This window comes from Myotis nattereri (genome assembly GCF_964212035.1).
Source record: "Myotis nattereri genome assembly, chromosome: 13".
Classification (NCBI taxonomy): Eukaryota; Metazoa; Chordata; class Mammalia; order Chiroptera; family Vespertilionidae; genus Myotis; species Myotis nattereri.
In genome coordinates this window covers 57038990-57064721 of record NC_138088.1, presented here as the reverse complement: position 1 = coordinate 57064721, position 25732 = coordinate 57038990, and the positions used below count along the sequence as shown (strand labels likewise).

The window sequence follows — 25732 nt, the reverse complement described above, 5'->3', positions numbered from 1 at the left end:
CAAAGCTCTGAAGGCCGTGCTCTCGCTTACCAGGGAAGGGGACAGTCCGCAGGGGTATCTTGATGGGTGCCAGCGTCAGGAAGTGGCAGGGCTGCGCGCTGGAGGGGGACGGGCCCCCAAGTCCCTCAGCGTCCACGGAGACCATGGCTGCGGCAGCGGCGGCGATGGCGATGGCGGGGCTGCTGCCCACGGGCTTAAGGCTGTTGTGGCAACCACCTGCGGGAGAGGGACAGGAGGTCAGCAGGGGACACCAGGGCCACGGGAGACAGATGCCATTTCATGATGCAACACACGAGCACAGAACACAAGAGTGAGCCAGCCCCCTTTCTTGGGAGTGGACACTGTGCCACTGCCCCAGAGCTAACGTGATGCGTTCTCAGATGTCCAGGTGACAGAGCACACAGCTCTGCGATGGTCGCAAGCCGCCACGCGGACCGTCACCAGCTCCTCGGAGAAGGGGCCAGGATGCAGGGCCGTGCAAAGTCAGAGGTGATGCTGGGAGCAGGAGCTGAGGGGGCCCAGGGACCAGCACAAGCAGCATGGGGGGTGGGGAGTGGAGAGGGGAGCTGTGCTGGGGGCAGAGAGGGCCCTGGGCACGTGGCCGCCACCCAACTGGCCACCACCGTGGGGAGGCCCCACCCCTCTAGGCCTGGCAGCTACTTGTGAGGGGTCGGGCTGCAAATACAGATCCAGCTTGGATTATTCGGCATCATAGGAGAATGCGAAAGCCGACTTCTTCTCTGCTTTCTCTGTAAAGCTTAAAAAAAAATAAAAAAGGGACCCTCAGTGCCTGGAATAACTGGTTTCTGAAAAACACTTTGTAGGCACCAGCTTATATTGATGGTGGAAGCCTCGTTTGCTCAGCTCTGGAAAGCAATCTGGAAATGTGTTTCCAACCACAGGACTTGTATGCATGCATATTAACATAATCAACGGACACAGACATTGGGGCAGTGGGGGCTTGCCCGGGGTGGGAATGGCTGGCGGGGTGGGGCAGGGGGGTTCAAGCAGGGAAAAAGGAGATATATGTAAAACTTTAGACAATAAAAATAAAATTTAAAAAAAGAAAAGAAAGCATGACCTAAACTATAAATAAATAAATAAAAATTCCATAATACCTGTTAGCAATAAATTGAGCTATCATTCTCCAAGGACAATAAAATTAATTGTGCAATGGAAAAAAAAAATCTTAACACAGTTCACAACTTTTAACCTGGCATTTCCCTTCCTGTAATTCATCCACGTGCCTGATGCCTTAAGACAGAGGTTTTTAGCGAGAAACTAGAAATATCAGCGAAAGGCACACCGCTGCATGTGCGTCCACTCAGTGAGACGGCAGCAGCCGGCACGGTGTGGGGAGGACACTCGGTGAGCAGGGACGGCTGCGATGTGCTCAGTGAGCAAAGCAGATCACAAAACCACCTCTGCCCACACAGCCTGCCCTTCGGCCAACGGTGCCTCATGGGCTGGCTTGATGCCACGCACGTTTAGCTCCCGGGGACAGAGCGCAGCCCACAAAAGCCCGCCTTCAGGAGCACACCTGCCCGGAGGGGAGCGCACACAGGCTATGCTCTGCTTGTTGGTTTGCTTTATATGAAGGCCGCTGGCACCGCGGAGAAACTGGGGCAGGGAGAGGACGGAGAATCGGAAGGTGGGTTTCAGCTTTCAGTGGGTTGTCGGGAAGCCCTTACCGTGAGGTGATACAAAATACACTTCCCTTCTCATCCAAGGGCCTCCCCGGGTCCAGCTATGAGTCAGAGCCCCGTCTCCCGAGCCAGGGACCCGCCACACAAACTGGCCGCGTCCACCTAACCAGCCCACCACACTAGGTGCCGTCCATTATCAGCAACCGTGACCTGCACAGCCACGCCAGCATTGAGACACGCGTGCGTCAGCCGATGCCGTGATGTTGTGAAAGCCCCACTCAAACGCGTCTGCTCCCACCTGCCTCGCCCTCCGGCTCCCGCAGGGGTGCTCTTCCTCTGCAGGTGTTTTCCCGGGGATTCACCCACATGCCTGCCCGGCTCAGGGACAGGTCCGCTGCTGTGGCCCAACGGGAACCACCAAACCCGATGACTCCGGGCTGCTGCCCAGGGATTCCGGGCATGACGTCACTTCCTGTTCACACAGAGGTTTACCCGGGAAGGATACACTCGCCGTGCTCTGAAGGAACGGATGCTAAGGCAAAAGCTGCTTTGTAAATGGAAGTGTGGGGACATTTCTATTCCCAGGTGACGATTTTGCTGTCAGAAATGATGTGTCCACTGAAAAGGAAAATTAGGAAGCAAACTGATCTGCCTGTTTAAAAACAAACACGTGGAAAGATAGTTTGGGGCTTGTTTTGAATTCATTTGGTTACCAACTCACTCCAGTGAGTTCCCCAAATCGACTCTTATCAGTGGAGACAGAAAGTCAATAACCAATAGCGACAACATTCTTTTCTGAATGGGGGGGGGGGGCGGGGAGGAGGCCCCAGGCCTCGGCCAGGGGCGAGGAGTGCTGACATTAGCACAGGTCCCCGTGGGGAGCAGAGCCTCGCTCCCACCGCCAGCACAGGAGCGCCCTGCGCTCAGACACGGGCACCTGGTGGGGGGCAGAGTGTGCGCTGGGAGGAGGGAGCCAAAGAACTTCCGCTGCTGGGTGTGCAAGATGAAACAGGGGGCCTGGTGTTTTCCTGCGCCCCGCCACGGTCAGGCATCTCGCTAGCACCTCTGCTCACCCGTCTGCACAGGCTCGGCCGGAAAGACGATGATGCCGCAGGAAGGGCGATGCAAACAGATAAACGCTGCAGGTACGAGCTGTCCACGGAGCCACCCAGGCGCAAGGGCACCCTGGGATGCCAGCCGTCCCCACCCCCACCCCCCAGAGCCTCTTGAGCTGACTCTTGGAAGAGGAGCAGGCACTCAATAAATTGTGCCGAAGGATAAATAATTAGCATAACTCGCTTTCCCCAGAGGACGGCAGAGAATCCCTGAGTTGGGTAAATAACAGTGAGATAAGAGAGGTCCAGCCAGAGAGAAAATAAGAAAACTGCTAAGCCAGCTAAGAGATACGCCAGAGATGCTATCCCATAAGGATTACTTATAAAAAATCAATGTTTTAAGCAAAACAGTGATTAACCGTGTGCTTCCCTTGGCGGCGGCCTGGGGAGGCGAGCTCCGCGCTGGGCCTGCGCTGCCCTTTTGTTTATCGTCACCATCTACCTCCTCCAGGGCCAAACTTGCAAAGAGCTGTGTCGGCACATTTTGTCCCGAGGAACCTCCTGACAGCCACGCGTACCTGTCTGCTGCCAAAGACAACAATCCGGGGAGGGTTAAGGAACTTCAGGCAGGCCCGGGGACCATGCCAGCACCAGGCAGGCCCTGGGACCATGCCAGCACCAGGACGCTGTGTCTGACCCCAGGCCCTGCAGGCCCCCCCGCCGCCACCCCCGCCCAGACACCTGGCCACCCAGGCATCTGGAGGACTCGCCTTGGCACCCACCTGGGCCCTATGCATGGAGCCTCTGCCAGCGGCTGGCACGCTCACTTACTGAAACCTCCACTGGCCTCAGCAACACGGAGGGGGCGGGGATGGGGGCAGGGCAGGCGGGCTCTTATAAGACCTTGGCCAGAGAGAGGTCACATTTGAATTCAATGTGCTCACAGAATGGGCACTGAGTACATTTCTTTGAAATGCTTATTTAAACTCCTGGTTGAGCGGTTTCTCTAAAATACACTCACAGAGAGATTGTTGAGAGCCCCACAGATAAACTTAGCTTCTCGTGCTACCCTGTCCCACCCGGGAGAGATTGGCCACATGTGGCTACTGAGCCCTGACCTGTGGCTCATGGCACTGGGATGTGTTCTGGGTGTAACACACACTGGGTTTCAAGAGCAAAACCAAAGAAAGGGTAAATGTCTCATTAATAATTTTATATTGATGACATGGTGAAGTGATAATGGTCTGGATATTGGGCTAAATAAATGACTAAAAATGAATTTCACCTGTTTTGTTATGTCTTTTTAAAAAATATTTTTTATTGATTTCAGAGAGGGAGATAGAGAGATAGAGAGATAGAGAGAGATAGAGAGAGAGAGAGAGAGAGAGAGAGAGAGAGAGAGAGAGAGGGAGAGAAACATCAACGATGAAAGAGAATCATTGATCGGCTGCCTCCTGCACGCCCCACACTGGGATTCAAGCCCACAACCTGGGCATGTGCCCTGGCTGGGAATCGAACCATGACCTCCTGGTTTATAGGTCAATGCTCAACCACTGAGCCACGGCAGCCTGGCTTGTTATACCTTTTGAAATATGAGTACCAGAACATTTTAAATTCTACATGTGGTTCACGTCGTGTCTCCTCTAGAGACTGCTGCTTTCCAACATCTGGAAACTTCCAATGAGATGAAAGTGAGGCGATAGCCCTAATTTCCTAAGTCCGCTTTTATGGAATTCCAACATCTTCTTTGTCATTTCCTGGCCCCATCTCGGCACTAGTATAAAGAATCGGTATCACATCTGTGACTTAGAACTGCCACCTTGCGTGGAATTGATTCATTACGTTGTGGAACGTCACCCATAAATTCAAGGGGGGGAAAAAGATCACCAGCCATAAATTCCTCATTTTTTAAAATGATATAAGTTGTGTTGGTAAACACAGCCCTCATTTAAGTTTTTCATTATCTAGGCAGTCTCTCAATTTTAGTTGATGCCTGAATAATTTACCACTGGGTCTGGAGACACAACCAATTTTCATACAAATGGCGCCTTGAGGTACGTGTGATACAGACAAAATATAAGGCATCACCGGGGAGCTCCTCACCCGGTTCTTTTGGGGGGGGTTAGCCGCCTCCCTCCTGTCAGGAGCAGCGTCTTGTGGGGATTATCTGTGAGAGCAGGTGGGTACCGCCAGCATGGAAGATGCCACTGATGTGATGCACTCAAGTGCCCACAGCTAGCACACAGCTGGCGAGTGGCAGGACCATTTTGAACCAGGGCACACTGGCATCAAAATCCTTCTCTCAAAGCAGAATTTTAAGCCACTTGCTGGGGGAGGCTGAGTAAGCGTTTTCCATGTGCGGCATTTTCTGACTTCTCCCAGATGGCCCGATTTCCGGCGCCTCTGGGATCCCCCCGTAGTTTTCTCTGGAACCGGAATTAAGCGCCGACATATCACAGACCACAGGGCCGAGCCCAGGCTGACCCCCACCAGCCTGAAAGGCCCCGAGGGCCTCCGGGCAGCTCTGAGACTCAAACACAGCTGCATCTTCTGCTAAGATGTCTGCTTTTCCATCACAGACAAGCAGCGTGTCTCCCCCAACGCGCTAAGCAATGTTGGGGGTTCCCAAAGACTTCTCTGTGCAGCCTATGACTCCAGATCTCCGGGTACCAGGCGCCCCGTTTGAGGGCGACGTCACAGGATGGGTTCCGGGGAGCCGACTGGTTCCAGACCAGGGCTGACTGGCTTCGGTGACACTTGACTTCTGGCTCTCTCCGCATCACCAGCACCCGGACACACAGTCTTCGGTGGGGACAGACCGCTGCACTCGGGATGGGCGCTCTGTGGGGACACTCGCTGTCTGGGAGGCTGCGTGCTGCCACCTCTGCTGGAACCCATGGATCCACAGGGCATGTTTGCAAGGAGCAGTGAGAGACCTCTTCCCCAGGCTCTTCTGGACACTGATCCTTCAAGGACGCTGCCCTTGACCTGACGCGTGGTTAAAGATACACCCGCATCACCCGCACAGGGCGGGGCCCTTGTGGGACAGGTGGGCCGGCTCCATTATCTCCTCTGTGGGTGTCTCAGGCGGATGAGCCCCAGCAGCAGGTAACACCCTCATTTTCAATGGCATGAGGAAGAGAGAAGCACTTCCATGTATCCTATGGCTTTCGTCTGACTATAAAAGTAATACCTGCACGTTAAATATGGGAAAAAAGCCCTTGCCGGTTTGGCTCAGTGGATAGAGTGCCGGCCCGCAGACTGAAGGGTCCCAGGTTCCATTCTGGTCAAGGGCATGTACCCCGGTTGCAGGCTGGATCCCTGGCCCTGGCTGGGGCGCATCAGGAGGCAGCCGATCCATGTGTCTCTCTCACATCGATGTTTCTCTCTCTGTGTGTCTCTCCCCCTGCCTTCCACTCTGTCTGAAAGTCAATGGGAAAATATCCTCTGTGTGAGGATTAACAACAACAACAGCAGCAAAGGAAATAAAAGATGTTATAGAGTTGGAAATAAAAGAACCCCTCACCCCGGCACACAGAAACCAGAAATAGCCACGGTTAACATCTTGATGGGTCTCCTCTGTGTGTTGTCCGTGTGCGCGTGCATGAGTGTGAGCGTGTGTCTGGTGCTCCAAGAATTCGGATCATCCGGTTCAAACGGTTTGTCCCCTGCTTTTAAACATTTACTAAAATAAAATAAAAGCATTTGCTTTTGTCTAAATTATCTTCCAAATGCGATTTTATTAAAAGTTGGAGGTATTTTAAATCGCCATGTTTCACAATTCGCTTGGCAATTACCTAGTCAAGGACACTGAAGATTTAATGTTCTTCTTGGGATTATAAGTTGTCACGTGCTCTTTCTGTAACCGGCCATATACATAGATTCACGAAGTGAAATGATGTTAACATCTTAAAGGATCTGAAAGTCCAATCGCATGACTCAAAACACACCACTGCTAATCGTTGTGGAAGGATGAACACTGTTCTCCACTGCAAACACGGAGGAGAGCCACTGTTTTTGAAAACCTGCGCCAATTTAATAGGAAAATGTTGTATTTGCTGGTTTAAATTTGCATTTCCTGAATTACCTGTGAGTAAACCACATCTTGCATGATAATCAGAATTACAAATAATAGTTTATAATAATGCTGTGAGTCATCTCTTTGTGTCTATTTTTTTATTATGGTATTAGAACATTGTCCTCCATAACAATTCTTTTAAAACTTATTACATTAATCTATATGTAGATTAGTACATCAGTACCACATTTTAAAAACTGATGTAACTTTAGAATAAGTTAAATCCCTCTTACAGATTTTTAAAAATATATATATACAGGGTGTCCCCCCAAAAAATGTATACACTTTAACAGCTGACAGCTCAATTTTGAAAATTAAATGTGTTTTAATAAATATTTCCTTTCTAATTATTCAGAGTGTGTGTATACATTTTGGGAGGCACCCTACATTTGTTCATCTCAGGTGTATATTCCATGATCAGGATTTTTAATTTTTTTCAAAAAGTAACATAATTAGCATTGTGCTACATCCATAACGTAATTTTAAAATCATTGATATCTAACAATGTTCCACTTTTCTACCCAAGTCCATCTAGTTGAAAATAATTCCACAAATTCTTAGTTTCTCTGTTTAAGGTTCATACATAAGTGAAGGTTATGAGCCATTTATCTACATGCCCTGACAGTTGTGCCCAGGTACTTTATGATTGTCCGTCCCAAATGAAGACGGTATCCTCCCCATTGCAACATCTAAGTAACTGTTATCATGCAGAAAATCTGCTGTCTTTTGTACGTTTGTATTTTATCATCCATTTTGCCAAACTGTTCTGTAAGTTCTGAGAGTTATAAAGTTGAATATCGTGAGTTTTCAAAATATAAAAGTTTATAAACTTCAAGTGGCATTTCCTACTTGTCTTTCATTTGCTATTGCATGGGCCCAAAATGATCAAAGTAAAAGGTAAATAGTGAGTGATTATCATGGAAACACCAATGGTGTTTGCCATGTAATGTAGCAGATTTTGGATACATTTTATGTATCATGTTGAGGGATTACACTTTGGTCTTTAGTTTTCTGATTTTCCTAAATGGCTATTGCATTTTATCAAGTCATATATCTTCCTATCCTATATAATAAAAGGCTAATATGCAAACTGACCGAACGGCAGAACGAGGGTTGCTGTGATGCGCACTGACCACCAAGGAGCAGACATTCAATGCAGGAGCTGCCCCCTGGTGGTCAATGTGCTCCCACGGGGGGAGCGCCGCTCAGCCAGAAGCTGGGCTCACATCTGGCGAGCAAAGCGGTGGTGGTGGGAGCCTCTCCCGGCTCCGTGACAGCGCTAAGGATGTCCAACTGACGGAAGGTGTCTGACTAACAGGAGCAGGCCTAAGCCGTCAGTCAGACAACCTGCAAGGGCTCCTGGACTGTGAGAGGGCACAGGCTGGGTTGAGGGACCCGCCCCCCACCCCCCCACACACACACAGTGCATGAATTTTGTGCACTGGGCCTCTAGTAGCCTAATGAAAGAATGTATTTTTTCTTATTAAACCCACATATATGATGTCATTGCCATGCTTTTCTTATTTTTATACAATTTCTGCAACGCTCCACCGAGTCCTGGCAGGTGTTACCGTTACCAGACTGTTACATTTTCAATAATACTTTTAGGATTCTTACAGCTCCCCTTACAACTGAAATCTGACCATATAATTTACTAGTTTCTGTTTGTTTTCTATTTTCTAAAAAACATTGGTAAAATGGGTCAATGATTTCTATAATCTATATTAGCATGTCACCATTTTCTATGTTCTGAACAAACTATTGTTATTAGAGGGTTCTCCTTGGAGTTTGGGAGACTTTACTGGGGAAGCTTGAGAAGTGTCAGGCTCAGAGGGGACTCGGGCTAAGGGGCAGGGGAGAAGGAGGTGTCCGAGCAGAAGTCGGGTCAGAGGAGGCAGGAGTCCTGTGGGCATTTATGCAGGTGTCCATCTTGAACCAAGTTGAGCACCTCCCAGGAAATAGCTAACCTAATCATTTAAAAATGACTAATACTGAGAAAAGATGTCTCCAGTTCATGTATTTCTGTTTTTATAACCATCAGTGCGGACAGCATTTTTCATCAATTGAATTTATTTTTGTGTTTAAAACTATAAATGGTTGCCTTTATTCTTATCTTTTGCTTCCTCGGGTTTTCCTTAATTTTCTCTAACCTTCTATTGCCTTGATTTGAAAGTGAATTTACGCTGGTCCCCACACGTCCATAGTTCACATCATCATCATCATCACCATTTCGAGCTTTGGATTCGCTCGGTAGAACCACTGCCCACAACTCATCACTCCTAACAGGCACACATCATGTTTGCTTCTGACATAAAAGGTCTCGTTTTCTCATCTTGACTGGTTTTGTTCCTTTATTTCCGGTAGTCTTGTAACTTCAAGGCTGCCGGGTGTCTCTTTAGGGTTCATCTTTAATTTTCACTTTCCCTGCACTGTGGCAGGCAGGTGAGAGCCCCACTATCACGCTGTCATTTTTTTGAAGTGTGCTTCATGGCGTTATTTTTTTTCTCTTCGCTATTATGGAAACTTCCAGCAATAATGCAGTGGAGAATAGCACCATGAGCCCCACGATTGGTCACCAGCTGGCGGTGGGCATGTTTCCTCATTACACGCATGTCCCCCCAGCCACACGCCTGGATTCAAGCACACGCGGCGTGGATTGAGCTTATCCTCACGTTGCAGTAGTCGACTCTGAAGTATAAGAGTTCTTTTAAAAAGCGTAAGCACAGAACACCTGTCACACCTACAGATTGATAGGATTAACATAATTCCTTAATATTATTCACGACATAGTCAGTGTCTGGATTTCCCCAGCTGTCTTCCCATCTTTCTCTTTCAAACCAGGGTCAGATAAACTGCACACATAGCACTGGGTATGTCTCTGAAGTCTCTTTAAAAAAGCAAGTGTTGGGTGCACTGGTGTAAAATTTGCATTCAGCTAGTTACGCTTTTCAGGTGCACAGTTCTCCGAATTTCAATAAACACAAGCAGTCATGTAACCACCACCACAGTCAGATACCTGTCCACAACCCCTAACCCTCTCCCCGCGAGCCCCCCATCGTCAATACCTTCCTCCAAACCCTAACCCTGGAAACCACCCATCTGCGTCTGGTCTTAAGTCATGAAAAGGGCATCAAGTATGACACGGATGTTTGCTTCTGGATCGGTTCACCTAGCATCACGGCTTCGGGGTCCAACCGCCGGCTGCTTGTACCAGAAGCCGTGCCTCGGTATCTGTCATCGTCCATCCCTCACCAAGTGACGGACATTTACATTGTTCCCGGGTCTTATTGCTTACAGACAAAGCCTCTGTAAGCCGCTGGGCACAGGTGTCTGGGTGGGCATATCTGTTTTTCTTGGGTGACTGTGTAGGCATGAGATTACTGGTTATCGGATGTGGGTATGCCTGTGAGAGATGCCCACACTCACCCCAAAGTGACTGCATTCCCACCAGCAGGTTCTGAAAGGGCCGGCCGCTCCCTGCGTGTTGAAGTTACAGCCCCTCTGAGAGGTGTGTGGGCCCTCACGGCGGACTCAGTGTGCCTGGCCCTGACGACGGCAGCGAGCATCTTTGCGCTCATTTGCTGTCCACACGTCTTTGTTGGCGACGCGTCTGGTAACACATTTTGCCCATTTTGTTGGGTTGTTCGTTTTCTTGTTCTTGACTTGTGAGAGTTCTTTGTGTATTCTGGATATCAATTATTTATTAGGTATACGCTTTGCAAGTATTTTCTCTTAGTATTTGGCTTTTCTTTCCATTTGATTCGAGTACTTCAAAGCGCGGCAGCACTTCATATGGATGAAATCTAGTCCATCCATGCGTTTTCTTTTATGGCTCATGCTTTTGGTGTCATATCTCAGAAACCTTTGCCTAATTCAAGATCACAAATTTCTCTTTTATGTGTGTGGGCTGTTTGTTTTTTTTCCCAGAAGTTCTAGGGCTTGGGGTTTTATAATCACACCTATCATCTACTGCGAGTTAATTTTTGTATATGATACAAGGTATTGGTCAAGGTTTGTTTTTTGTTTTAAAGACCAGTCCCCAAACCATTTATGGAAAGTCAAGCTTTTCTCTATTGAATCGCCCTTATGCCTTTGTCAAAAATCAATTGACCACGTATGTGTGTGCCTATTTCTGGAAGGTCTATTACTATTCCTATTGATCTTTGGTCTTATCCTTTTGCCAATTCCACAAGGCCCGCATTCTTATAGCTCTATCACAAGCATTCAAATCACTTATTTATGCTTCCTCCACATTTAGTTTTCTTTCTCAAAACTGTTGTGGCTACTCTACTTCCTGTGGCTTCCTATACCAATTATAGAATTAGCTTGCCAGCCACTAAGAAACTGGGGTTTTATTTAGGATTACATGGAACGTATAGGTCAACCTGGAAGGAAGTGACATCTTAACGTTATTGAGTCCTCCAGCCCATTAACACAAAATATCCCTCCATGTATTAATGTCTGATTTCTCTAATCAATGTTTTCTAGTTTTCTGGGTACCTATTTTGTTAGCTTTATCTGTAAACATTTCATGTTTTGGGTGCTTTAATGTACTGCTATTTTATTTTCATTTCTAATTGTTCACCAGCAGCAATACAGGGCTGCAATTGAATAGTCGCATTGACCTTGTATCCTGCAACCTTGATAAACAACCTGTTGGCACTAGCCGCTCTCCGTAGACTCTTAGGGGTGGTCTACATGCCTCGTTTTGTCTGCACATAGAGACAGTTCCGTTTCTTCCTCCCCAATCTGTATGCAGGCTCCTCATTCTACTTTTTTTTTTCTTGTTCCTTATTGCACTGGGCAGGCCTTCCAGGACAGGCTTGCAGAGGAGTGCTGAGAGTACAAATCCTCGTCCTGTTCTCCATCTCAGAAAACATCAGGCATTCGGTATGAAATACGACTGCAGCTATGGGTCTTTCATAGATGTTCTTTGTCAGTCTGATGACATCCCCTTTAATACTGAGTTGAATTAGAGGTTTGTTTTGTTTGTTTTTTTAATATCTGAATAGATTTTGAGTTTGACAAATGTATTTTCCGCATCTGTTGAAACGATCCTGCTGTTTTTCTTCTTCATTGTTTCTGTAAAGTAAATGGCATTGATTTTCTAGTGCTGGGCCAGCATCGCATTCCTCGAAAAAGCCCCACTGGCTCACGGTGCGCTGTGAGGTGTGTACATTACTAATATTATGTTGAGGATTTTTTTTGCACTTATGTTGATGAAGCATTTTGGCCTGTAATTGTCTTTTTGGTAATATCTATTTGGTTTTCATATCAGAGGGATGCTGACCTAAAAAATAATAATAACTTGCGAAATGTTATTCCTGCTTTTATTTTCTGAAGCCGTTTATTTAAACTTGGTCTTCTTTCCTCCTTAAACACTGGGTAGGGCTGCAGTGGGGCTGTCAGGGCCTGGTGTTCGCTGTTGGAAGGACAGAACTGGCTCAGTGCTTTTGTGCTAGCCATGCTTTCTGTTTCTTCTTGAGTAAGCACAGGTAGGGGTGACTTAAAGAGAATTCGCCTGTTTCTTCCAGGCTGTTAAATTCATTGTTATGGAGTACTCTATATGGTTTTCCTATTCAATTTCTAGTACTAAATCTATAGTGATGCCTTTTGCTCATCATGACTTCAGCAATCTGTGTTGTCTCTCTTTTTTCTTATACTCTGTAGCCAGGGGGGGTTGACTGTATTGATCATTCTTTAAAAAAAAAAATAGAACTTTTGGTGTCATTGATTTTCTTTCTATTTTTCTAGTTTTAGGCTCTTTGATTCCTGCTCTTATCTTCACTATTTCCTCCCTTCGGCTTCTCACAGGTTAGCTCTTCCTTTTCTAGTTTCTTAAGATGAAAGCTTAGCTAGTTGATTTGAGAATTGTCTTGTTTTTTGGAGGTGTTTGGGGTTTTGTGTTTTTGTGAGAGCGTTTGAGGTCCAGTCTCTGGGCAGCTTTGTTGTAGGTGATTCCGTCTTGTTGACTATAATCACGGGCTGTGCGTTAGTGCTCCAGAACGTATCCGTCTTCCAACAGCAAGTTTGTACCTTTGACCAACATCTACCCACATCTGCTTCTCCCAGCCCTGGCAACCACCAGTCTGGTCTCTGCTTTTTTAGATTTGGCTTTTTTAGATTCCACATATAAGTGAGATCTCCCAGTATTAGTCTTTCTGTGCCTGGCTTTTCTCATTTAGTATTATGCCCTCAAGGTCCATCCATGTTGTCCCAAAGGGTAGGATTTCTTCCTATCTCCTGGCTGAATAATATCCAATTGTATTACATATACTATGTCTTCTTTATCCATTCATTTATAGATGGATACTTATGTTGTCTCCCACATCTTGGCTACTGTGAACAATGCTGTAATGAACATGGAAATGCAGGTACCTCTTCAATATCCTGCTTTCATTTCCTTTCTATACATGCCCAGAAGTGGTATCACTGAATCATATGGTGGTTCTATTGTTAATTTTTTAGACTTCTATGCTGTTTTCCATAATGACTGAACCAATGTACCTCCCAGCCATCATGCCCAGGGGTTCCCTTTTCTCCACATCCTCACCAACTTCTTGTTATCACTTATCTTTTTTATAATAGTTATCCAAGCAGGTGTGAGGTGATATCTCATTGTGGCTTTGATTTGCATTGCCTTGATGACTAGTGATAATGGAGAATCTTTTCTTGTACCTGTTGGCCACCTGTATGTCTTCTTTGGGCAAGTATCTGTTTTGTTTTTCTGCCCAATTTCTAATCAGATTGTTTGTTTTGTTTGTTTGAGGGGGTTGTTATTGAGTTGTAGGAGTCCTTTATATTTTTGAACTAGAGGCCTGGTGCACAAAAATTCATGCACTTGGGGGAAGGGGATCCCTCAGACCAGCCTGCGCCCTCTCGCAGACCAGGAGGCCTCGGGGGAGGTCCGACTGACAGCTTAGGCCCGCACCTCTGTGGGAGGTGACCTGCGGGATGATCCAGGGACAACCCCTTTGATCACCCCTCCACTACCACCGGTGGCCACCACCCCCCGATCACTGTCTTCTCCCTCTGCCCACTGGCACCCACCTTGGCTGGCCTGGCACCACCCACTCGCCAGCTCCAGCCCCCACCACTTGGTCGTTCTGCTGTTCGGTCGATTTGCATATTAGGCTTTTATTATATAGGATAATAGCCCCTTATCAAATATATGATTTAAAAATATTTTCTCCAATTTCCTAGGTTGCTTTTCATTTTCTTGATTGTTTCCTTTGCTGTGCAGAAGATTTTTAATTTGATGCAGTCCCACGTGTTCATTTTTGCTATTATTGCCTATGTTTTTGGTGCCGTATCCAGGAATTGTTGCCAAGACCAGTGTCAAGGAGATTTTCTTTATGTTTTCTTCTAGCAGTTTGATGATTTCAGGTCTTATGATTAAGTCTTTCATTCATTTCAAGTTAATTTTTATAAGCGGTGTAAGATAGGGGTCTAATTTCATTTTTCTGCATGTGGTTATTCAGTTTTCCCAACATCATTATTAAAGAAACTATCCTTTCCTCATTAAGTGCTTTTGGCTCCCTTGTCAAATATTAGTTGACTGTGTATACAGGAATTTACTTCTGGGCTCTCTATATTCTTTTCCATTGGTCTATGTGTCTATTTTTATTCCAGTACCATGCTGTTTTGATTACTATAGCTTTGCATTATAGTTTGAATAAGGAAGTGTGATGCCTCTGGCTTAGTTACTTCTCAGAATTGCTTTGGCTCCTCAGGGTCATTTATGGTTCCATAAATATCTTAGGATTCTTGTTTCTATTTCTGTGAAAAATGCCACTGGAATTTTTACAGGAATTGCATTGAATCTATAGATGGCTTTGGGTAGAATGGACGTTTTAATATTAATTCTTCTGACTCATGAGCACAGGATATTTTTCCATTTGTTTGTGTTTTCTTCCATTTCTTTTGTCAAAATCTTGTAGTTTTCATTGCTTGGATCTTTTCCTTCCTTGGTTAAATGTATTCCTGAGTATTTTCTTGTTCTTGATGCTATTGTGAATGGGTGTGGTTTCTTTATTTCTTTTTCAGGTATTTCATTGTTACTGTACAGAAACTCAACTGATTTCTGAACACTGATTCTGTATCCTGCAACTTTATTGAATTTGTTGACTAGTTCCAACTGTGTTTTGGTGTCGTCTCTAGGATTTTCTGTATATAAGATCATGTCATCTGCAAATAAAGACAACTCCACTTCTTCCTTTCTGATTGGATGTCTTTCATTTTTGCCTGACTGCGTTACCTAGGACTTCCAATACTATGCTGACTAGGAGTATTGAGCGTGGGCATTGTGTCTTGTCCTGATTTTAGGGGAAACGCTTTCAACCCTTCACCACTGAGTATGATGTCATCTGTGGGTTTGTCATCTATGGCCTTCATTATGTTGAGGTGTGTATGTTTCTTTCAGACCCAATTTGTTTTTTTAAATCATGAAAGGATGTTCCCCTTGAAAGAGAGTTCCAGCTTGGAAAACATCATGGTTCTGGTGGAGTCCAGGAAGCTCTCCCTCACCCTGGGTATTCCTGGTATCTGAGAATCTCTGTTGCCTTCTGGGGGGTGAGGCAATCCTACAGGGATACCCACCACATCTGGCTCATGTGGAGACATGCACATAAAGGCTGGTTTCCCTAGAAGTCTGTTCAGACTCTATGGATCTCAAAAAAAAACAAAAAAAAAAAACCCCCACACACTAAAATTAACATGGGAAATCATGCCTTCAAGGCCAACAAGCCCCATGACAGTCAACCTTCCATCAATTCTAAAGTGACTTCTAGATTAATCTTTTTGTACGCACCATAAAAAACTATAAAATTAGGAAAACATATTTAATTGGTCTCTCGAAGCGTTAAAAGAAAGATTTAGATGAATAGATCAACCAATGATGTTGTTAGGTGTCAACCCAATTCTTTGAGGTATTAAAAATGGCTGTCCTTATGTTAAAAGGGGATGATCATTTGGAACTTGACTTGTCAAGGAAAGATATAAGTTGTAAATGCCTCCGATACAAAAAGTGGATCCAACTGTTCTTTCATAAACTAATGTTAGTTTTTCTCATGGATAAAAGATATGTTTCTGTTTGTTTGTCTGTATGTGCCTACGTATGCATGTTGTAAATGTAAGGTAATTTTCAACTTCTGCTGCTATTGTTAAAATTAACGGGAAGGCCAGCACTGGTAAGAATTGGGTATTCTAAAATTCTCAGAAATATAGAAACTAACTCAAATGCTTTTCAAGTTCACAACTTTAGACTGATTTTTTACTAAATAAAAGCTATTTTAAATTTGTTGGTTCAAGAACAGACATGTCTTTTGAATCGTTAATTAAATATTTATATTTTACCCGAGTTTATAAAAATAAGTCCATGTCAGTAACTGACTCTGATGTCAATGGAATATGCTTCTAGAGGTTATAAAATATCTTCACAAATTTGCCAAGCTAAAGAATGCTAGTTGTGTACTTCTTAGTTTTCATTGGACATTGAGATTTTAAGGGTTAAAATCTCAATATATGTAGGAATAACTTTGCAGCTAGAAGAGCCCCTGGAATACCTCCAAGTTTTGTTTTTTTATGTTAAATTACATGGAAATCATAGTACAATAAGGGATAGAAAACTACCAGGGTATGTTGTATGGGTGAATAATGGCTGTCAATTAAATGAATAGTCAGGGTTACTGGAAACCCAAAACAGCTGCTTGGTCCTTCCCAGGCTCGCTGGCAAACCCCATTTCCTTTTAAGATGGACTTGGGTGAAGTAACTTATGAGCTGGCATTATTCAAAGGAGCCATCTTAACTATTATCAAGGTGTGATAACGTCACTTCAAGAAAATGTCAAATGGGTAGCCACTTCCTTTCACAGGGAACTCCCAGGAGACACAGACTTAGAGTTCACTGATTGCTACCTGGAGATTTTGTTTATTGGAAAGGACAAATATGAAAGACACTCTGCACCTTCATTGGAAGGGACTTGTCAGGTGCCTAACCGTGAATGAACATCCAGCCTGTCTCTGCTGCGTGCCTCCGCCTACAACAGTCACCCGAGACTCCTTGAGGACCAGAAGCTGCCAACATCAGAGTTAGGCAGCTGTCCCGAGACATCGACAAGGCCTGTGTACCTACAGACTGATGATTAGCACAGAAAACAATTGCTTGTCTTTACCAGTTTGCTAAGAACATTAGTCCTAATAATAGTTATACTTGTTTTGGAGGTTTTTCATGATAGTTCGACTGCTCCTGATGACTGAACATGTATAAAATAACTTAATACTCTCTTTCATGGCTTATATAAATGTCATACGAGGTACCAAATACAGAAGAAAAAAAAAAATGAGACAGAAGACAAAACTCAAACCATGACAGTTCACAAGACAGAAATGATCCAATGCTCTTCAGAGTGAAAGCCACAGGACCCAAAAGCCTTCGGTTTACCTGCCCTTCCCTTTTGGGGAAAAGTTCAGGCTCACATCTCATGGTAAGAGCATTGCCCCATCCCCAATGGTCCACCATTTCAACAAGACAACATTAATACGGAGCCTTCCTAGAACTGAGCCTTCCTAGCCCTGTGAGACCACCTTGTCCAACTTAAGGTTGGTCATCAATGCATCCTTCAGATTGATTTATAATCGAAAGGGGGAATTGTGAGAGGTAAAGGGGTTCTACAGAAAGTCTCCTCACACAGTGATCTGACCATACATTCCTAACGGGGCAGGTCTTGGTGGGTAGTAACACTGTAGGCCTCTAACTTCTTTTTTCTTTTTTATTAAATGTCTTGGGGTGACAGTGGTTAATAAAACCCTACAGGTTTCAGTATACAACTCAATAACACATCATCTGCCCACTGCACTGTGCACTCATCACCCAAAGTCAAATCTCTTTCCGCCATCATGGATCCCCTCGCTGCCCTCTTCTTCAGTGAACGGTTTTAAGCCAGCCCTGTTCATTGTTCTTGTGCACCTACCTTAGCACACCTTCGAAATAACAAAAGTAATTACCACCCTCAAAAGAGTACATAATCTTATTAACTATTCTGTAATCCGATCCCCGCCTTGCTTTCTCTAATCTTCCCTGGGTTCCCTCCTTAATTTCAAATGCATAAAAGAAGCTGCAAAACGATTATCTCAGGAGTGTTTGAGATCTTGCTTCCCGGCAGCTGCCATCAGTTTCGCTCAAATAAACTCTTATTAAAAATTCTCTACAGGTTTGGACGTTTCTTACATCGACAGCTTCTTCAACTAAAGAGATATTTAGTGTGTTCATAGTATGAGTGTTCTAGGAAGAGGATTAAGGTACACTGCAAAAATGTCTATGATACTCAAGGATGAGCTGAGAGATGGATAGTTTCCGCAAAGATTTTGCCTAACTTACCTATTTTTAAACTTAATTTCTAATTATTTGGGTGACAGCTATTGCTGATGCGTTAGGAAACGAAAATATTTTTCTTACTTATACCAAAAGAGCCACCTGCAGCCACGAATCCTTGTGTTAACACATGCAACCTAACCACCTTTCATCATCATTATATGAAATAGGAAACATAATCATCTCAGTGAAAAATGTTTATAAATGCACGTATGGATGTTGCTCATGCGGATTTTAATAACGTGGTAATGCCTACTTACAAGGCAAGGAGAGAAGGCAAGTTTCAGTCAAGAATCATTAAGACCCATGAAAAAAACAACAAGTAATGGAATTGTTCTTTGTGACTTATTACTAAACAAGATCCATAGCAAATTAGAATACGTAAGGTAGGCAAACAGAGAAGCACACAGATCTATCTCCTCGACCATCACATTAGCCACAGGGCATGTCCTTATTACTAAATTTTAGAGACACCCGTTGAGACAAGCGTGGTAGGTAGGAAATTACAGGAAGCTAATGTAATTCTGAAGTCATAAAATATTCCATAATGGAAGGTGTTGCAAGGTAATTTTGGCACGGGCAACATTTGCTTTTATAATATGATCGTATGTTAAGGTGATTTTAAAAATCAATTTAAAAATTCATAGGACGATTTTACTCTCCTGTTACTATATGGGTTTATTATACAATCTTTCATGCGGGGATTATTTCAAGGGAGTTTATTCCAAGACAAGTGTTCTTTCAGGTCACTAAGACTGCAAAGACAGAACAAAACCCATCTTCCAAATATGCCCAACATCACCCCCAAGGGGAGGCCACAGAAACCTCGCATGTCCTGCAGACCAGGCACCTCACCCCACCCAAGAAACATTTTGTAATGAGTGTCCTGATCATTTGGTGCCCCTGTGAAGAGCGACCAGCAGAAGCTGTGGTCCAATTCTAAAAATAAAGCACCAAAAATATGGTCCTGGAAAATCCCTTCTGCCATCTTTTCATCTTAAATCAAATTCCATGCCCCCCAAACACAGTGAAGTTACCCCAAACTCCATTTCGTTATCAAAAGGAATCTTGCCAATGGAAAGAAATGATATGTTATTGAAAGAATTTAAGAGCATTGTTTCATTAAAATGACAAATGCAGTGTTCAGACCTAGAACTCACTCACTTGCGGCTAGAACAAAAAGGGGGGGGGGGAAGCACACTGGCGCGGCTATTTGGACACCAACCTGGTATAGGCTGAGGTGCTAACACCACTGTGGGAAGGGGCCTGGAGGCAGGCGCTGGCCTGGACAGAGACACAGCTACTTGATTTGCCAACAAATGAGGCTTTTCATACCCATGGAACAATCTTGATTCCTCGGGATATATCCACGTTGAGTCCAGAGCAAAGGAATTATTTAAAAAGATCTGTCCAAAAAAGAAAGCAAGTGTAGCATTTCAGACCATGCACATGAGAAAGACTAAAGGCTACTGTAAAATATTTGTCTTGTCTTACATTGATCAAATATTGGAGAGTCTATCAGTGAGGACTCTATAAAAGCATTCTTCTCCAACCTAAAGATCCACGGGGCTCCAGTAACGATCACCATGAAGTTACCATGGTCTGCGCTGGTCTTCAACTATTGACTTGATTAATTCAGCACAGCAGCCCGTTTACAGACTAAAGAACCGTCACAAGGAGGTCCGCTGTGTGGCATAGACAAGCCACCGCATAATTTTTCTTTCCTTTTTTTAGTTTTCAAACAAAGTGTAATTAGTACATTTGAATTCAAACGCCAAAATAGACCACCAGAAGGAGGAATACTTAAAGCAATCATTGCAAGAAAAGCTCACTTTTAAAATTTATACTTGAATGATATCATGTTTGAGGCCGTCTGTTGACCCATTGTTACAGATTTGAAAACTGAACCTTGTCAAGAGTAGATTCTGATTCCCAATGGAAAATTCTGTATTGTGCTAGGGAATCCAAATATATCAAGCTAAAACAAAATACCATTCCCCTTCCGACCCACCACCCCCCAATCTGCTGGTGTTTAACAGACTGATCTTATTCTGAAAAGATTCCTCTTTAGACCTAGAAGGTCAGTCTAGTGCAATTAGCAAAGAGAAAACACACTTAGACCTAGAAGGTCAGTCTAGTGCAATTAGCAAAGAGAAAACACACAAAACCCATCTTCCAAATAGACCTTTCTGTTGTTATGGAAATACCCAACGACTCCATAACTGAATCCCACTTATCCAATGAAACTATTTGCATTTTTACCTTACAATTGGGTATCCGTTTGTCTATCCAACCTTTCCCAACAGGAGTGGGGAGAGCAGGTGGGCAGACATGTGGGAAGATGGGCACCAGCTCCACAGTGGAAGAGGGGGACAGTCCTATTGACGGAGAAGGGCCACCGAGTAGCCACTGAAACCCAAGAAGAGAGAAGGGAATACGTGTTAGCCCGTAGCAATCAGCTCTAGTTTGTCCCATAAGCTACTGGGGCAGCTGCTTTTTAATTTTTTTAAAGAGAATTTTAAAATCTATGTATTTAATTATGAGAAAAACCTCCTCTTTCCTGTTTTAAAAAAAACACCCACACATTTTTAAAATGCATAAGGTTTCCCATCAGAACCATCACAAAGCATTACCCACACTGCACTCTTCAATACTGAGAAAGAACTTCTAAGCACAAAACCACGAGAACCCGGTAAGAAGTGGGTTTCTGCCTGAGATAGAAGGAACCACAATGGAAAGGGGAGATGCTGGGTATTCCCTGTATGACTCGTGAATTCTTTTCATAAGCAAGCAGAGAGCTGTATGTCAGGAGAGTCCTTTCAGTATAGCATTTTGTATGAATTAGACTTACCTTTTTAAAAGACAAACACAAATGATATTTTCAAAATAAAACTCATTTAGGGGTTAAGACTGAAAGTTGCCCACGGCTCACAAGTGCAAACAGATTCCAAGGCAAAGGAGACATAAGGGTAGCTCATCAATAACCGGAGATCCCAAAGCACAGAGTCAACGAGCAAACACCGAAAGGGGCAGGCCGTCCGGGAGACAGTCTCCCTCGTTAAAATAACTGACTCTCCACGGGCAGAGAACTGATAGAATCGTGGCTCAGTGATATGGAATGCTTCCACATCGACTTCTTTTAAGATCAGAGAAGCATTTTTTAATTTTCCTGTTATGTGAAAATGTCCTTCTGGTTCTAAATATTGTCACTGAACAGAAAACATGGAGCACAAAAATATTTAAAAGAAGAAGAAGACGATTTTTTAAAATATATTTTTAAATTTACACCCCCCAAAAATGCAGTGTTCTATATAGAGGGGAGAAAAAAAATGTAGTTCCTGGGCATTATATACCTCTAGTGGTAGCACTCTGATATAGCAATCCCCTGAAAATGCCCCAAAAAGCTACCAACCGTTTATTCAATAAAACCCAATATGAACTGCATCGCACATGAAAATAGATATCTAGGACTGCATATGTGATGTATCATTAGGTCTAAAGATCAGTGTGGGCGGAGTTTAACAACATCTTTAAGGAAAGCTCACAAGATACCATAGGAATAAAATTAATTAAATGGTGGATTCTAACATACCGCTTATTTGAATATGCTAAGGAAGACTATCCTTGGAATAAAATGCGTTTTCCCCTGATTTAAACGCATCTGCATAGTTAGATAGCAAACAATGGATCTTGCCAAAACCAGCCTGCCTTGCTCGGTTGCACCATTAATCAAAGGTACAGTCACTTTTCCTTTTTAATTCCAGGCTTTAAATGCCAAAGTATTCCGAAGTGCAGTATGGCACTAGCTAGCTAATGAGGCGGGCTCGGGTGGACCTAGTTTGGGGGTGGGGGGCGGCGGTTTATCACCGGTAACATTTCTCGGTATTAAAGGCAGGGTTTCCCTGCAGCTTCCATTGGTTTGAATTCTCTTCAGCATTGTCCTGAGTCTATTTTCACATAGAAAAAAAAAAAACCCAACCAGATCAGCATCAGAAATAGCTATTGATTCCCAGCCTGCTTTTCAAGTCTGGCAGAGACTGTAAAAGTATTAACTTCTCTGCGATAAGCCGGCCACGCTGCGCAGCTGCCACGCCGGCTCCCGCGGCGGCGACTTCAGCACCGCTCTCTGGACAGCGACCCCGGCCCCGCGAAAGTTGTGGCCACCTCGGTCCCAGCTCAGGCCTTGGGGTGCTGGTCCCTAAAATGCTTGGCTGGGAGACCGCGGGAAAGACTGAAAGACTGCCGGGGGGGCAGAGCGGGGCGGCAAGGCATGAACTTTGTGGCCGATGCACGGCTGCCAGGCTGGTGCTGTTGGTTGGGGAGCCTGGACCACCAGGCGGAAGAGCACGAGCCCCAGGCCGGGGCCGCCCGGGCCAGCGAGAGCCGCGCCCCGGGCAGGGGCGCTCCGAGACCAGAACCCGAGACCGGGGGCGGGGGCGCGTTACCTGCCCGTGGAGCAGCGGGTAGTAGTGCGCGGCGGCGGCGGCGGCGGCGTGGTCTGGCGCAGAGGGCAGCGGCACCAGCGGCAGCAGAGGCTCGCCGGGGGCTTGCCAGCCGGGCAGCCCCGGGAGCAGCGGAGCGGCGGGGGGCTGGGCCGCTGCGAGCAGCACGGGCGGGGGCGCGACCCCAGCGCCCAGCCGGAGCAGCCCGGTCGAGCCGGGGACCATCCAAACCCAGGGCGGCGGCGGCGGCGGGTCTGCATTCATCGGCCAAAGGAGAGGCTGCCGCCGCCGCCGCTGGAGCCTGGCGCCCACCAGCATCCTACATCCCCGCGCGGGCGGCGGCGGCGGGGGCGGCGGGCGGGCGCCGGAGGTGCGGCCGGCCACAGCACGGGCTCCGGAGCGAACTCACTTGGTTCCGCGGCGCCGCCGCTCGCTCCGCCCCTGCCCCGCGCGGAGAGCCCCTCCTCCCGCCCACCGTCCTCCCCTCCGAGCGCGGCCGCCACGCAGCCACCGCCCCCCGGACCTCAGCCCGGGCCCCGCCCGCCCGCGCCCCCAGACTCCCGGCCCCCGCCTGACCACCTGCACCCCTCCCGGGCTCGGCGCACCCGCGCCTCTGGACCCCTGGGCAGGCGGGGCGGGCGGGGGCGCTGGGAGCTGAGGGCGCGCCTGGCCGGGATCCCGCGGATGGCGCCCCCGGGCTCTCGGGCGGCCGCTGGAAGCCGCTGGACCTCGCAACAGTGCGCAAAGCGCTGGAGCCCGGAGCCGGAATCCACGCGCGGTGGCGAGCCGAGGCCCAGGTGGCCGCGCACAAGCCGGGCGCGTCCCGCCGCCGGGACCGCGCAAGGTCCGCTCTCTGCCTGGCTTTACTTGGGTCAAGGGCGCAGGGCCCGAGGGCGTGCTGCTTGCAGACCCCGACGCTAGGCGGCGCTGATTGCCGCTGGGGATGAGCAGATTTCTCTTGGGAAAATGTGCCAAACACTTTCCTAAGCCCCCAGCGGGTCCTCTTTCCACGCGGCCTCTACCCCACGCTCCACTAACTTCTGTGCAACGCACCAGGCAGGTCGCCTCCGGGCCTTTGCACAGGCCTTTGCCCTGGTTCCCGCGAGAAGCCCACGGTAAACTAGTCGTGGGTTCCCGCAGGCACAGAACTGTGCTCCTCCTCTACCCACCGCACGCGGCCCCTGCAGTGCACCGTGAGCTGCCTGGGGCCAAGGACAAACCCTTCCTCGGACCCTGGCTGGCCCACAGCCTGGCTCAGCGCTGCTCCAGAGCCGTCACCGCCAGGCGGCGAGCTTCCCAATAGCTCCCGCGACCTCCCTCCTGCCACAGACCCGGTCCCTGGGAGGCCCAATCACTTGCTTGTGATCCCCTGGCAGCAATAGCAGCTCTGGGAACCTTGCCCAGTCATGGACTTGTGCTGGGGCGGGATGGAGACTCCGCGTGCTAATTAGGTCCTCTGGTCGCTAAGTGGCGAAGCCCAACCAGTTACCTGCAGCTCAAGCCCGGTGCTTCTTGGGAGGCCTGGTGACGGGCTTCCAGCTGCTCCAAGCAGAAGGGGTGTTATGAGGCTTGCATTCAAGAGCATGTAGAAAAAACCCGCTCTGACCTGGGCGGGACAGCATGCATTCACCTGCCTGCCCCCACCGGCACACCTGGGACTCTCCAAACACGTGCTCCTAATCACCTCTGACCTGGTCCACACCGCCCTCCGAGGTACAAACTAAGCCGCCTGAGTCCGTTCCATTTTCTTCCAGGGATGTTTCCACATACCCCTAATTTGCTGAATTTCCTCCTGCTCTGGCAGGATTTCTTTTAGATCTGGGCATATGTTAATTTGCATAGCTGGCATCTCCATATTTTTCTCCATTTTTCAATTAGCAAATTTATCTCTTTCTCTGATGCAAAAGTACTGGCAAGATTTTGTTGTGTTTTTTTTTTCTCCCTCACCTAAAATCAGAAAGCTCAGCAGATTTGAAGCCTGTTACTATTCAACTTAAGCTTTTAATTCATGTGCCTATGTTTGTAAGTGCCCACAAAGGTGATGTGTCTTAGCCTTGATGGGCACAGCCAGACTAAGGTACTGAGGAGGCATCTTTAGGCAGGTCATGGGGACCCCTGTTTGAGTAACCGCTATTTACCCTTCTCCGTCGTTTGGAAGCTGGGCCTGGGGGCCAACCATGGCAAAGCCCGGCTTGCATGGTGCTCTCCGCACAGCGTGCTACACGCACTGACCCCACGCTCCCGGGAAGGCGGGGTTCAGCCATCTGTGGGAGCTTCCTCAGGCACTGGCGGGGGTGTCTCACCCCATCCCCACACAGCTCTGTCCTTGGAGTGGTTTTGCTAAAGTCCGCGTTTGTCAACCCGTGATCCACGTTCCCTCCCTGGCTGCCCTGGGTGTGCCCCAGGTGCAAGGCGCCCTGGGCAGCTGCTTGACTCGGCGCCGAGCCAGAGCTGGAAGTGACGAGTGACTGTTCGTTCACTCAGAGAACCTCAAAGCGGCCACACTCCTCTGCCACTTCCTGTCGCGAGCCTCACTGTATTCACTTGACACAGTGCTTTGGGCCCCTTGGCCATACCCTGCTGCCACTAATTCTAGGGACACATGCAGGGCGGTTTCCACGATGAAGTGAGACGATGGGGCACCCAGGGTAAGGGCTCTTCCCCTGCTTCTGGCTCTCGTTTCATCTCAGGGACCCTCCCCCCACCACCACACACCCAGGAACAGCCCTACACCCCCGTGGATGGGAGACACGCATCCCCACGGGGATTTTAGTGACTTGGAGCAAGAAGCACTGCTCCCTCCGAGGACCAGAGATGGGAGCCAGCCCATCTGTGAGCAGAGGTTCGGTGCCAGGCAGACCTGTGCTGCTGGCTGGCAGGTCTACTGACTTACAGCACCCCCACGGGTCAGACCTGGGCAGGGCCCGGGCTGGTGCCCCATACACTCGGATAATAAATCACAGTGAGAAGTTTTCTTTATAAAGAGCTTTCTACACAATCGAGTCTTAAGTTCTCCTAACCAATGAAAACAACCTAAAGTCTGTCCATATTATTCAGGCGACACCAGCAGAAATCCCAGCTGAGGTGAGAATAGCACCTAAGCAAGCATAGATCCATGCGTGAACAGCTACACATGCTAA

General features: G+C 47.0%; 1 protein-coding gene across 1 annotated transcript in view; it reads right to left on the bottom strand.

The window, feature by feature from the left end:
- TCERG1L (transcription elongation regulator 1 like) overlaps positions 1-22877 on the bottom strand; it is a gene marked incomplete at its 3' end in the record, with an annotated part of 96096 nt that extends 73219 nt beyond the window's left edge. The window contains exons 1-4 of the mRNA XM_081104939.1: positions 22596-22877; positions 20413-20559; positions 19376-19556; positions 31-216 (exon numbers count right to left, since the gene is read on the bottom strand). Of these exons, the coding sequence (XP_080961065.1) occupies positions 31-216; positions 19376-19556; positions 20413-20559; positions 22596-22856 (775 nt within the window). The 5' untranslated portion in view covers positions 22857-22877. The remainder of the gene's footprint in view (positions 1-30; positions 217-19375; positions 19557-20412; positions 20560-22595) is intronic.
- Positions 22878-25732: the final 2855 nt, after the last annotated feature.